We start from the raw sequence: 14,005 nt of genomic DNA, 5'->3' as shown, positions 1-14,005 counted from the left end.
TCTTGATGATCTCCCTGGAATAGAGTGGTTCCACACCACCTCCAATACATAATTTTTCCTAACAGGCATGATTTAGCCTTCAAAATACTACTACTAAACCTCCCAGCTGCAGTGTAGACACAGTCACTAAGAACAGTAGGGGATGGCAGCCATTTAGAAAGAGAGCAATTCTGTGAATCTCTCTCTGAAGAAGAAAATGTTATGGCCAGCCTTTGCTAACAAACTTTCAGTTATGAAAAATAACCACAAGAGAAGCCAATACCCTATTTCTTTTCAAAAACTACCCATTGCACCAGGTCTGGTCCCCAGAGAGGCAAGAGGGAGAGGAACCTGGGGGATGTGAGCACACACATATCTGTGCACATGCGTGCAGTGAAATCTGGGAGTTGCAGGAGGTGGTAGGAAACTAGGGACTCTGTCTGTGCGCGCAAGGGAATGAAGGGTGGTCCAAAAGGCAAGGGGAATTTGGAAGACAAAAGATTGGAGGAAATGGAGATGTACACTTTGGCTGTTTTGCACTGTTCTGGTAAAAAAACAAAATAAAACAACATCTGTAATCACAGTTTAACTAGCCAGTATGCTCTGGGTACTTTGTGTTGCTTCAGAATGGCACAAAGCAGCCAGAGTGTGCCAGTTAATCTCACCATACAAGATAATTTTTAAAAAGATGTAAGACTTGATAGGATATTTCTAATGATTTGAAGATGTCACTTGGTAACATTTTTGGTGAGTCTCTTGTTTAAAAATGACAGGTTTCAGAGTAGCAGCCGTGTTAGTCTGTATCCGCAAAAAGAACAGGAGTACTTGTGGCACCTTAAAGACTAACAAATTTATTGTAGCATGAGCTGTAGCTCACGAAAGCTCATGCTACAATAAATTTGTTAGTCTTTAAGGTGCCACAAGTACTCCTGTTCTTTTTGTTTAAAAATGTCATTCATGAACACTAGTTAAAAAATAAACAAACAAGGATCTTCCCAAACAAAACTACATTAAAATGGAGTTAAGGCTGAGAGTACGTGTCAATAATTTAGGATCAAATACATCACAGAGATGATGTAAGTATCCTAAAAACAACAACCTAAGGAGGGGGGCAAGAAATGTGTCATGTATTTTAATCTATTTAATTATTTTTTTAATTTAATCTGGGAATGCAAAAATTTAAATGCCTTTTTCATAAATTGTATTAATATGGCATATTTTCACTAAAGGTAAGAGTTAGAGCATCTCTAACAACCTGGACTGTGAACTTCCATACTTAACTCTGAATTTCTTGGGTTGATGGCACTTTGTTTTGGAATAATTAATATAATTCAGGGTAAGAGACATTACAGAGATTGATATGTACTCTCAATTCTATATCTTAATTCCTAAGTGATGTTTTTGTCTGGGCCTATATGTCTATTATGTTAACCTTAGTAAGATCTTGGACTCGATATCTATGGGAGTGAGTTCTACAAGCTAATCTTTCATTGCATAAGAAAGTATTTAATTTAATCAATTTTAAATTTGTTTTTCAATAGCTTTGTGTATGTATTCTGAGAAAGGGAAAATCAGGCACTCCTGTTTACCCTGACTACATTATTATTTGGTATACCTCTATCAAGTCCCTTCCTATTCTTCCTGTCTCTCAACTAAATAATCCCAATCTTTTCATATTTATTTTTTTAAATAGAAGTCTTTTTATATCTGTAGTCATTTTGAATGCCTATCTCTGAACTCTCTCTATTGTTTCTATATCCTTTTTTAAATAAAGTGAACAGAACTGAACATAATATTCTAGGACAAGGGCATAATATTGATTCAGAAAAGAACATTATTTTCAATCCCATTTTTTTTTATTCATCCTAACATTTTATTTGCATGCTGAGCAAAGATTTTCATAAAAATGTTGTCACAGGGCACCTTCATTGTTACCCAGTGAACCTCACTGCCTGGCCAGTTAAGATGGTTTTGCAGTCACAAACGCACACCAGGCTATTTATTACATAACAATACCATGCAACACGGGCTTATAGGAAGGACTGGCTTCCCTGCAGCCCTGCCTGACCTGGCTCATGCTCTGAGCTTCCTCCTGAATTCTTCTGAGCTGCGCCTTGATCCCTATTTCCTCCCCTTATATTCTCCCCAATTACCTTGTTATCCCAGTGATTGTCACTCATGTGCTCATAATCCCCCACCAGAAAGTGTGTAATTGCCCTCAGCTGGGCCTGCCGACTTCTCTAGGCTGCAGCAATGTCAGTGACCAAGATGTTGCTGACAGCTCCCTGTCACAGATGTCCACAGTCAGATAATTTTCTTGTGTGGTTACAATTAGATTTAGAATCCAACAGAGCATCTCCATAGTTCAGATCATTCTTTCCAATGTGTATTACCTTGCATTTGTCAACAATGAATTTTATTTATTATTGATGAACTGAAGGTTAAGTCCCTCTGAAATTCCTCATGGTCTTCTCTAGTCTTTTCTAACCTATATAATTTTGTGTGATCTGTAAATTTTGAATCTGAGTGTTCACCCATTTTTCCAGATCGTATATATTAAATACTGGTTTCTTGTATCATAATGTTCTGTGTATCAGGCTGTTAGCCTTTTGCCATGTTGAAAACTGTCTATTTATTCCCGCTTTGTTTGCTGTCTTAGTCAATACTTTACATCTCAATCCATAATTATTTTATTTCCTTAGTATCCTCCTGTGAGGGGCCTCATCAAAGAGTTTTTTTGAGAATATAAATAGATTTTGGCAACCAGCTCATCTTTAGCCACTGTTTTGTTGACACCAACAATGAATTCTAGAAGAGCAGAGGGACGATTTTCCTTTACACAGAAATACTGGCTTTAAAAAAAAATTCTTAATCAGACAAATTCTTGTTATTTAATTATTCTCAGTATGTAAAAACATTTCAAATATTTATGCAATGGTTTCTGTTTTTGTAAACAAAGACAAGATGGAAAAGTGTTCAGGCTTAAAATGTAATATTGAAAACTTAGACACATTAAGTCATATAATAATATATAGAGAAACAGCTGAATTCAATTTATAAGCAAATAACATACCTAGTCCTGTTCCCACTGAAATCAGTGGCCCAATTCCCAGACTTTAATGGGGGATAAGAACAGATTCATATATATGCGGTCTCCCATAGTCCTTACAGAAGGACTATAGATTGGATTCTAATTCTGTAAACACAATACATTTAAACGTTTGTTCTAGTCAAAACCAAAGTTATGGCAGATTTTATTTTAAATAAAATACCATAAAGAATAGAAAACCTCAACTGCATTTTGTATGCGATGCTTGTATCTCATCTAGTATATTTCTGATGGATTCTACACAGACCTCTCCTCTGTGATTTTTCATGCAAGCCTGCTTCCATATTTCTTCAAAGTTTTGATCTGAAATGCTCACTCCGATGTTACGGAGAATTCGTGCAATCTGTAAAGTAATATGTGATGGAATTAATTTTGGTCAGCATTTACTTTAATTAATATAGGGGCTGATCTTGCATCCATTATTTACATGAGGAATCTTAATTTGTCTAGGAGTGAATTTCACCATTAATGAAGACCACAGACCAAATCCTGGTGTGTTTAAGCAAGCCAACTCCAATTAAAGTTAATGTGAGTTTTATCTAAGGAAAGGCTAAGGACTGCAAGATTTGGCCCTAAATGTATACACTAGGTTAATGCAATTTAAAGGTTCAGAAAGCAATCATACAGAGTTCAGGAAATTTATAAGTTAAGGTTTCCAAAGAAGCCTAATAAAACCATGCTACTAATACATTACCTTTTATTCTTTACATTTATCAACATAAATATTATATTAAACTCTACATTTAACAAGGAAAACATGTCTTGAAAATGCTATGAGCCAGATCCTCAGGTTGTGTACATCAGCATAGCAAGGCTGATTTCAATGAAGCTACCCCAATTTACACCAAGATTGATTTTACACCAATGTAATGGAACAGAGGATCAAGCCCCTTAGGTTTTTTTTTAAGTTTCTCACATACATATTTACTCTGCGTAACAGACTACATCAAGCTGTGGTGTTGTAGTACTTGCCTAACAGGTACAGCAGACTGTGGGTGGAATATTGCCATTCCATACACATTTGTTCTTTTTCACTGCTTGTCTTTATTTTAGTATATTTTATTTTGTGCATATTTGTTTCACATTTTTTCTGATCTTTACTATTAATTCAGGGATTTCTCCCCTAATCTTTGTTCAGCCAAGAACTGGCTGGAAGGCAGCTGCACCAGACAGAGTTACTTCTTTATGGATATTGTTGTTCATTCCAGTGGCTTTTTGGTATGCCCTCCACCATTTAATGAGTGGTGGAATTTCCAGTTTAGTTGCCAACCACCCAACCTTTGTACTAGCTTGTGATGAATTTGGACTAACAAAGACAATGATTTATGGCACAAGGTGTGTTGACGGCACCACAAGCTTCAATAGTTAACACTGTGCTAGAAGACCTGCACAAGCTCTGCTATCTAGGATCAACTGTATCAGATAACTTATCTCTAGATAAGAAGCTTAATTCTTCCATAAAAAAGGCAGCCACCACATTAGGTCAACTAACCAAGCATGTGTGGGATAACAGGAAACTAACACTGAATGCCAAGGTCCACCAACATGCATTCTGAGCATGCTGCTGTATGGTAGTGAGATTTGGACACTACCTAGAGCAGCCATAAAATAAGGCTAAATACCTTTGATACCTGCCGTCTTTGCCATGTTCTAAATATCAAGTGGGAAATCAAGTTTCTGACACCAACATCCTTGAGAAAGCAAAATTCCCAAGTCTAATGACAACTCTCAAACATAGATGTCTCCATCGGCTTGGTCATCTGCACTGGATGAATGATAGATGCATTCCAAATAATCTCCTGTATGAAGAACTTGTGGATCCTCCAAGGCCATTGGGCCAACCTAGGCTCAGTTTCAAGGACATTTACAAGAGGGACTTAAACTCTCAACATGGATGCTGCAAGCTAGCAAGATGCAGCTAGCAACAGGCCACATTGAAGGGCTGTGCTGCACGAGGCAGTCAAAGTGGCTGCAGAGAGGTGAAGAGGAAAGCACAGCAGGCCTCAAATACTAGTCATTTGCTGGGTTCATCCTCTGGCCCTGCGACTTATACCAGCACTATATGTGGCAAGGACTGTCACTCAAGAATTGGACTTTTTAGTCAATCATGATGCTGCAGCATGGCGCATAGTAACTCAACTACTTCGGTGCTTATACCATTATCTTTCTTGATAGACAACTGCCATATTATTAAATCACATTAATCTGCCCACGTTAATCTCTAAAACACAACTGGATCAGCATTGCCAACCTCCTCCAATCCACTGGGTCACTTACAAATGAAAGGGTTTTATAAATCCATAGCACCAGATACTAAGCAAAGTAAACCCCTGTAGCTCCATCAACACTAATGACGCAATTCCGACTTACACTAGCTAAAAATCCAGCTCATAGTTTGTACATAATCCTAAATGAATATTAAATAATTCATGAATTTTATGTCCACAACATTTATACTTTTAATTGCACCCCTTATTGATAAAAACAGACTAAATCTTATTTTTCTTACAATCCCATAGAAGTCAATGGGATGACTCATGGGATAAAGATGAACAATATTTGGCCTGCTAAATCTTTAACCTTTAACATTCATAGCTTCCTACACTAAAAACAATACTATAATGCCATTTAAGTATACTGTTCTAGGACACTTTTATCAACACCCCCATAGGGATTATAAAACATTCTGAGCCCCATTAACCAAGTTTAAAACTACCACATGTACCTCTATACTGGGTCATTATGTAGCCTCAGCATTTCATTTTCAAAAGGCATAGTATAAAAAATTATAAAAATTAAATGTGAAAAAATATATGAACAGATATAAAATACTCACCTGACAAATTCACAAATCATCAAGGGTCAATTTATCTGACTCAACTACCACATTCACAGTCTCTTTTATGCATGTTTATTGTCCAAACTTAGGTCAAATCAACAAAAACACTATTCCTCAACTCACCCTGAGATGTAGTTCATAAGAGATTTTCCTTCTGTACTTCTCAGGGACTTCTGCCTCCTGTCCCCGGGACTCTGGTAGTCCTAATTCTCCCAGGTAGGCTCCCTATTCCCAAGGAGGAGGCAGTGAGAGCCCTTCCTGACTAGCCCTCAGCTCACCATCAAGGCTCCCCCTCACCTCTCATCGAGGCTCCTCTCCCTTCTCTTTAAGCTCTGGTGTCCCCTTTTAAAGCTCAAAGTATTATCCTGTGACACTCCCTCACGGCCTTTTGTCTCCCTCTTTTCCCTCTTCCTTTAAAAAAAAAAGCCCACTCAGGACTGGCCTCACTCTCTCGTTGTATCAGGGCCCATTCAAATTGCCTGCATTCTCCACCATGTGTAACAAGGCAGGGCTTTTCCCCCGCATGCGAAGGACTCACTGCCACACCCACAGTCTCTTTTATGCGGTTTTATTGACCAAACTTAGGTCAAATCAACAAAAACACAATTCCTCAACTCACCCTGGGCTATAGCTTCCAGTGATTTCCCCCCCTTTAGTTCCCAGGTTCATTCTGCCTCCCCTCTCAAGGGACTCTGGCCATCTTCCTTCTCCTGTTTCCCTGCCTCCCAACCCAGGAGATTCTGGCAGCCCTAACTCTCCAGAAATTCATATTCCCAGGGAGCAGGCAGTGACAGCCCCATGCTACTCTGCCCCTTTCCCGATTGGCAGTCAGCCTGACTCACCCAGCTACTCCCTCACCAGGTCTCTCTAAGCCCGGGTGCCCTCTTTTAAACCTCAACAGGGGTCAGCTGAACCAACGGTCACAGGTGCATTGGCCCTGCTCACTCTTAAAGAGCCAGTGTCACCCTGTGACATCTTCCCATCTTGAAAACCATCCCAGCCACAATATCTGCTCACCTACCCTTTACTGTGATGGTCAAGTTGATATTGAATAAGTGAACGACATGTTATTTGCCAGTCAAATTAAACTCATTCACTCTAGGGGCCTGATTTGTAGCCCAATGAAAAGACTCTCATTGACTCCAAAGGGCACTGGAACAGGCTCTGATTCAGGACAGCACTAAAGCACATGCTTACGTCCCACTGTGTTCAATAAAGTTAAACATGTGCTTAAGAGCTTTCCTGAATAGGGATGCTTTCTTGAATTGGGGCGTAGTGAGAACAATTTTTCAGTATAGTCTTAACCTATGCTGTTTTATGGTTAATAATCCTGTGTCTGCTTTGATTTCTTGTAATGAAGGCTGGAATTGAGGGTCATATTGTGTAACTGACTATTAGGCAAACTCCTCATTGATTTCAATAGGGCTTTTTGCTCAAAAACAGATGGCATGATACAGTCCCAGGTTTTTAAATTATAATTTCATTAGCCATTGCATGTTTGAGAAAAATCAATTCTCAATATCAAAATAAATTAAAAATTAAACAGAATTATTGAAATATGCAATGCACTGCATAAGTACAGGATGATTTAACACTATTGCTGTCTACTATGTTCTGCATAAACTGGATAGTCTATAATGGAGTTTGACATTTCAGACCACATTATAACTTCAAAGAACAGTTTTGTCTAATGCATGATAAGTATAATGGGCTTATCAATGAAGCATAAATTCTATTTGCTGTTTGCTATATTCTGTCCACATGGATTTCCTGCTTCAGACAGATTATAAAATGTTAATACGCTCATGTGCAAGTCATTCTGAGGAATTCTGACAAGTCATCTTTTATATCTGAGGCCTCTAATTAGCAGTATACCTTACTGTAAAGTACCTAACCATGCTCCAAGTGCACTTTCAAGCATGACTGAATACTTTATATAATAAAATGACCAAGGGAGGGAAGGAGGTTATCGAGTCCCCTTTTCTAATTTTAGATTTGAATTTTATGTTTTGAGTTAGTATTATCTTAGAACTTTAATAGGCATCTGTTTAAAGTAATAAAATCAGCTCTTAATTTGTAACATTGCTGGCATTAGAAAATACAAGAAAAGTAGTATTCAGTAATAAAACAGTGAAACAATACCAGATATTATAGAAGGAATAATGGAAGATACACAAGTCATTGATAAATTAGATTTTCACACTGAAATGTTTGTGTGTGTGTGAGAGAGGGATGGGAGTCCTGCCAGAATTAATGATTTTCTCTCTTTTCTCATTGCCAGGACAAAAATGTAAATTAAGAAATGTCTGTTCCTTCATACCCTTTGCATTAAATGTGAGGAATTCATTAAAAATGCTGACACATATTGATATATTTTCAAAAATAACCAGCCTATTCCAATCATTTGGTTTTATAAAACACATACAACATATCCTATCACAACCAGTTCCTGCCCCATTCCTCTGCAGGTGCAAGAGACCCAAAACACAGCTGAACTGCCTCAATTCTATTATAATGGGGGGTGGGGGGGCTCTAAGGGTATGTCTACACTGCAGTTATACACCCGCAGCTGACCTGTGTCAGCTGACCTGGGTTTGCAGGGCTTGGGCTAGGGAGCTATTTAATTGTGGTGTAGATGTTTAGGTTTGGGCTGAAGCCCGGGCTCTGGGAGCCCACATTGGGGAAGAGTCCCAAAGCTTGTGCTCCAGCCCAAGCCCAAATGTCTACACTGCAAATAAGCAGCCTCTTAGACCAAGCCCCACGAATCTGAATCAGCTGACACAGGCCAGCTGCAGGTGTTCAATTGCAGTGTAGACATGCCCTGAAGTTCTAGATATGAGAATTGTGCAACCCCTGTACAAAACCACTGCACCATTCTGTGACATCTTTCTCCACAGCAGCACAGACAGGGTGATTTGGGATGGGGCCAGGCCAGTAGATCTATGACTATGTGGATAATCTGGTTTAAACCTCCACAAGGGGGAAGGAGTACAGCAGTGCAGACGTTATTGCATCCATGGACGATAGCACCAGCTATGCCAGTGTTCCATGCCTGGGGGAAACTGTCCCCCCATCACTCACAGAGACTGCCTATTAATGTGGGCTTTGCAAAAAAGTTTAGAATTTGGCCCTCTGTGAGTAATGGGTGACATCTAGCAAAATCATAAAACTACCTGAAGTAAAGTTAGGTGCCAGCGTAATTAGGATATTTGTCATTTGACAAATGTTTTAGGGTGATATAAATGTGATAAAGTTCTTATCATTTATATAATAGAATGCCAAGGTAACAAAGTACTTGACATGCTGATTTTTCTTCTGTTATAGCAATGACATATGCTCAAATGAGATGTATAAGGGGTAAACATTTGAGAGCAGTATTTGTGTAATGGGAGCAAGTGCATCAGCAATCAAAGCTCACAACTTCAAGGAAGAAATCCTGCCATATTTCTGTCTAAAATCAGCTAAAAGAGTAGAGCCAGTCAGAGTAGAACTATCATTCTATAATTGCACTATAAAAATGCTTTTGTATGAATTACATTCAGGTGAAAAGGGCAACAAACTTAAAGGGACTTCCAGAGACATAATAAATTAAATCTGGATTAACAGTATTGCACCTTAATTGCAGCACCCTGAAAAGTAGAGGGAAACTTTGGGGGTCACAATAGGGGAGGGAGGAAAGGAATAAGGTAAATGAGCTGATGGTGTCAAATTTGCAGATGAACTGCAGGAGTCCATGTGGAGTTCTTCTTCTTGCAAAAAAACTTCAGGACCAGACTTCAAAGAGAAACTGCTGAGCTTCAGTTCATCTGCAAATTTGACACCATCAGCTCAGGATTAAACAAAGACTGTGAATGGCTTGCCAACTACAAAACCAGTTTCTCCTCTCTTGGTTTTCACACCTCAGCTGCTAGAAGAGGGCCTCATCCTTCTTGATTGAACTAACCTCATTATCTCTAGCCTGCTTCTTGCTTGCTTTCCTGCCCCTGGAAATTTCCACTACATGCATCTGACGAAGTGGGTATTCACCCACGAAAGCTCATGCTCCAAAACGTCTGTTAGTCTATAAGGTGCCACAAGACTTTTTGTTGCTTTTACAGATCCAGACTAACATGGCTACCCCTCTGATACTTGGCTTATGTAGCAACATGCTCTCTCACTTCCACCTTCATCTACAGACACCACCACCACCACCAAGCGACTGAAATGCTGATCAAAGGGGAGAGCCTGACTGAAAAGTAACCAGCCAGCCTGTGGTGAGAAGCATCTATGGACACTGAAAGTGTTAAGGTCAGCTTAGAATGCATTTTGCTTTTATTTCATTTGACCAAATCTGACTTGGTCTTCGACTTATAATCACTTAAAATCTACCTCTATAGTTAATAAATCTGTTTGTTTATTCTACCTGAAGCAGTGCATTTGGTTTGCAATGTGTCAGAGACTCCCCTTGGGAGAACAAGCCTGGTACATATCAATTTCTTTGTTAAACTGATTAACTTAAATAAGCTTGCAGCATCTAGCGGCCATAACTGGACACTGCAAGATGGAGGTTCCTAGGGTCGTGTTTGGGACTGGAGATATTGGCTAGTGTCATTTGCTTGCAAGTAGCTGGGAGCAGCTTACATGCCAGAGGCTGTATGTGAACAGCCCAGGAGTTGGGGTTCGCACAGCATAGTAGGGTAAGGCTCGCTCCCAGAGTCAAGGATTGGAGAGGCCTAGTAGATCACTGGTCCAGATAACACCAGAGGGAAACGTCACAAACACACACTACAGCTTCATCTGACTTGTCTTGGAGTGATCCAGTTCTACCCATTTTGGGAGATATGCTGGCTGGCTCCAGGGTCATCATGGCCAGGCAGACTTCCCACCCTCAGGTGACCTCAGTACCACTAATGGAACCCAAGTGAATCTGCCACATAGTTGATTCTCTCCCAACCTCTGCTTCCTCTTCTCCCTTTTTCCCCTATAACCCCTCTTTCAGCTAGATTTTTTGTTCTGGCAGCTGCAGATAGAAGCGCCATGTTCGGTAGCAGAAGAGTTTACACCTTTATCCAGCTGCAGAGTGAATCTGAAGAGTTGACTAGACAATCTGAGTCCATTTTCCTCCATGGCCAGTGTGACTCTGGCAGACCAGGCACCAGCTCATGCCAAGGCCCCTCGGCCTCAACAGAACATTGGCCAATACAGAGCTAGAAAACAGTCTGGCTCACCTATGTGTTAATATTGTTAAAATAGAGGTTATATTTATAAGAATGTGTTTAGCGTTTAGGCTTTGTGAAATGCTTGTAGGATGCTGCATATAGTAATCTCACTTATAATATCTGTACCCCATATTATAAGGTTATATCTAGTGTTTGCATTGTAAACCTCTGTAACTATAGAAGCAGCAAAGAATCCTGTGGCACCTTATAGACTAACAGACGTTTTGCAGCATGAGCTTTTGTGGGTGAATACCCACTTCTTCGGATGCAAGACACTTGCATCCGAAGAAGTGGGTATTCACCCACGAAAGCTCATGCTGCAAAACGTCTGTTAGTCTATAAGGTGCCACAGGATTCTTTGCTGCTTCTACAGAACCAGACTAACACGGCTACCCCTCTGATACTCTGTAACTATGTAACTCACCAAACATGAAAGAATGTAAATGTAATGTAAAATGCTGTGTTACAGCGATAGAATCAAGGAGTTCCATCTATTTAGCTTAACAAAGAGAAGGTTAAGGGGTGACTTGATTGTAATCTACAAATACCTACATGGGGAACAAATATTTAATAATGGGCTCTTCAGTCTAGCAGAGGAAGGCATAACATGATCCAATGGCTGGAAGCTGAAGCTAGACAAATTCAGACTGGAAGTAAGGTATAAATTTTTAACAGTCAGAGTAATTAATCATTGGAACACTTTCCCAAGGATCACAGTGGATTCTCCATCACAGAAATTTTTGAAATCAAGACTGAATGTTTTTCTAAAATATATGCTCTAGGAATAATTTTTAGGAAGTTCTGTGGCCTATGTTACACACGGGGTCAGACTATATCAGGGGTCAGCAACCTTTCAGAAGAGGTGTGCTGAGTCTTCATTTATTCACTCTAATTTAAGGTTTCACGTGCCAGTAATACATTTTAACGTTTTTAGAAGGTCTCTTTCTATAAGTCTATAATATATAACTAAACTATTGTTGTATGTAAAATAAATAAGGTTTTTAAAATGTTTAAGAAGCTTCATTTAAAATTAAATTAAAATGCAGAGGACCCCAGACCGGTGGCCAGGACCCAGGCAGTGAGAGTGCCACTGAAAATCAGCTCGCATGCCGCCTTCGGCACACGTGCCATAGGTTGCCTACCCCTGGACTAGATGATCACAATTTACTCTTCTGGCCTTGGAATCTATGAAATGGGTGCCTTAGCAGTGAATTTCTTTGCCTTCACATGTTTGGATCTCTTAAGATTAACTTAGGTTCTGAATTTTCTGGGTTCATAATGCTTGTTTTTGTAATAATTAAAACATTCTTATGATTTTTTCATCCTTAAATTATTGGTATGTACTGTTAATAACAATATCAATTTAACCTGATTTTCTGTCTGGGAATATTAATATTGGGCACTTGTAAAATGCCAAATATTTCATCCACAGATCTCAGTGCTTTACAAATCATTATTAACCCCATTTTACAGATAGCAAAACTGAGGTGCAGAAAGGTAACATGACTCACCAAATTACAAAATAAGTCAATCATAAATCTGGGAATTTAACCCATGTCTTTTGACTTTCAGTGTGGTGCCCTAACTGCTCGACCACATAACCTCCCAGACCCATTCTGCAGGTGTACCATTGGTATCTAGAGAAAATCTTCAGAAGCAAGGTACAGTACCTCTGCCTTTGGTCTTGTCTTAAAAAAATCTTTTTCATACACTCCTTTCTGGCTGAAGACAGATGGACATAATAATGCATAAGCATTGGCTTCATCACCATAATTAGTTCTGTCACTGATGCGGCGAATACGAGGGGCAGGAATGTCTGAACGAATGGTTGGAACGCCGTATAATGGGTAACCTGTGGAAAAATAATCAATACGTAACATAAATAAATGAAAGAACTATGTTTGCAGCAGTAGCTCACACAGAAATAGCAGTTGTGTCATACAGTATTCCCCAAAACTAGGGAAGGGTGAACTACTTTGGATAAAATAAGAACTGACCTGAAATTCTGCCTGAAACTCAACTCAAATCTTTTTTTAATGGGGTTTTAAAAAAGTGATTATTTAATTTTCCTCCCATCCAGTTTTTACTTTCTTCTACACTTCATGGTTTCAGCTACAACCAGAAGCATAAATATTTAAATACTGTAAGGAAGGTTATTGTTGCTTTATTTCCAACCAAGCCAAAAACAGGATTTTATTAGAAATATCATAAAAAAACTGGTTCTTCTGAGACTTTCAGTATAACTTCTAGACCAAAGAGTTTTGATTAACATCCAAACTTTTGGGTTCTTATCCTAAATGAACCTCCAAACCTTAATCTTAAGCATCTGAATCAAATTTGGTTTAATACTGTTGGATAAATTAGATTTAGGTAGTGGGCTATTCTATGTAATTAGCACATTTGCCAATACTTTCTAAAATTGCTTCTGATTTTGTCTTCACTAGCATTCACTGTACTTACAAGTTGCAGGGAGACCTCCTACAGTTGCATTGTACTGAGAAGAAGTTGTGCGATAATCAGCAAATACACGATCTGTTGGTCTTGTAAGAGTTTTTGGTGTCTTTTCTGAGGTACCAGGTTCCTTTGGTACAAGATCTTCATCTTTTAAGAGCGATCCATTGTTTATTTTGATTTCTGCATCTTCAGGTAGGGAAGGCTCAGAACCATCTGGCTTTTTCCCTATAAAATGTGAAGGTTATAAAATAGCCAAAATTATTAGATGCACACAACATAGTAAATATTTTTAGTAGTAAAAACAGTGACTGAAACCTACATTATTATTGAGTAAAAAAGATTTAATATATAGATTACACATTTTCAAATGGTTCTGAGAGATTTTTAATCTCTCCTGCTTTATGGGATACATTTGCATAGAAAAAT

At 38.9% G+C, this 14,005-nt stretch overlaps 1 protein-coding gene across 2 annotated transcripts in view; it reads right to left on the bottom strand.

Annotated features, from left to right (window-relative positions):
- Positions 1 to 2,920: 2,920 nt before the first annotated feature.
- The window catches only part of EFHB (EF-hand domain family member B), a 29,499-nt gene continuing 18,414 nt past the window's right edge, over positions 2,921 to 14,005 (bottom strand). The window contains exons 11-13 of one of the 2 annotated variants that reach the window (XM_045003263.1): positions 13,586 to 13,804; positions 12,796 to 12,977; positions 2,921 to 3,431 (exon numbers count right to left, since the gene is read on the bottom strand). In XM_045003263.1, the coding sequence (XP_044859198.1) occupies positions 3,270 to 3,431; positions 12,796 to 12,977; positions 13,586 to 13,804 (563 nt within the window). In that variant the 3' untranslated portion in view covers positions 2,921 to 3,269. The remainder of the gene's footprint in view (positions 3,432 to 12,795; positions 12,978 to 13,585; positions 13,805 to 14,005) is intronic. The other variant, XM_045003262.1, reaches the window with a different exon arrangement.

Source organism: Mauremys mutica, chromosome 2 (genome assembly GCF_020497125.1).
Source record: "Mauremys mutica isolate MM-2020 ecotype Southern chromosome 2, ASM2049712v1, whole genome shotgun sequence".
Taxonomy (NCBI): Eukaryota; Metazoa; Chordata; order Testudines; family Geoemydidae; genus Mauremys; species Mauremys mutica.
The sequence above is the reverse complement of the archived record's forward strand: the minus strand, read 5'-3'. Positions and strand labels throughout refer to the sequence as shown.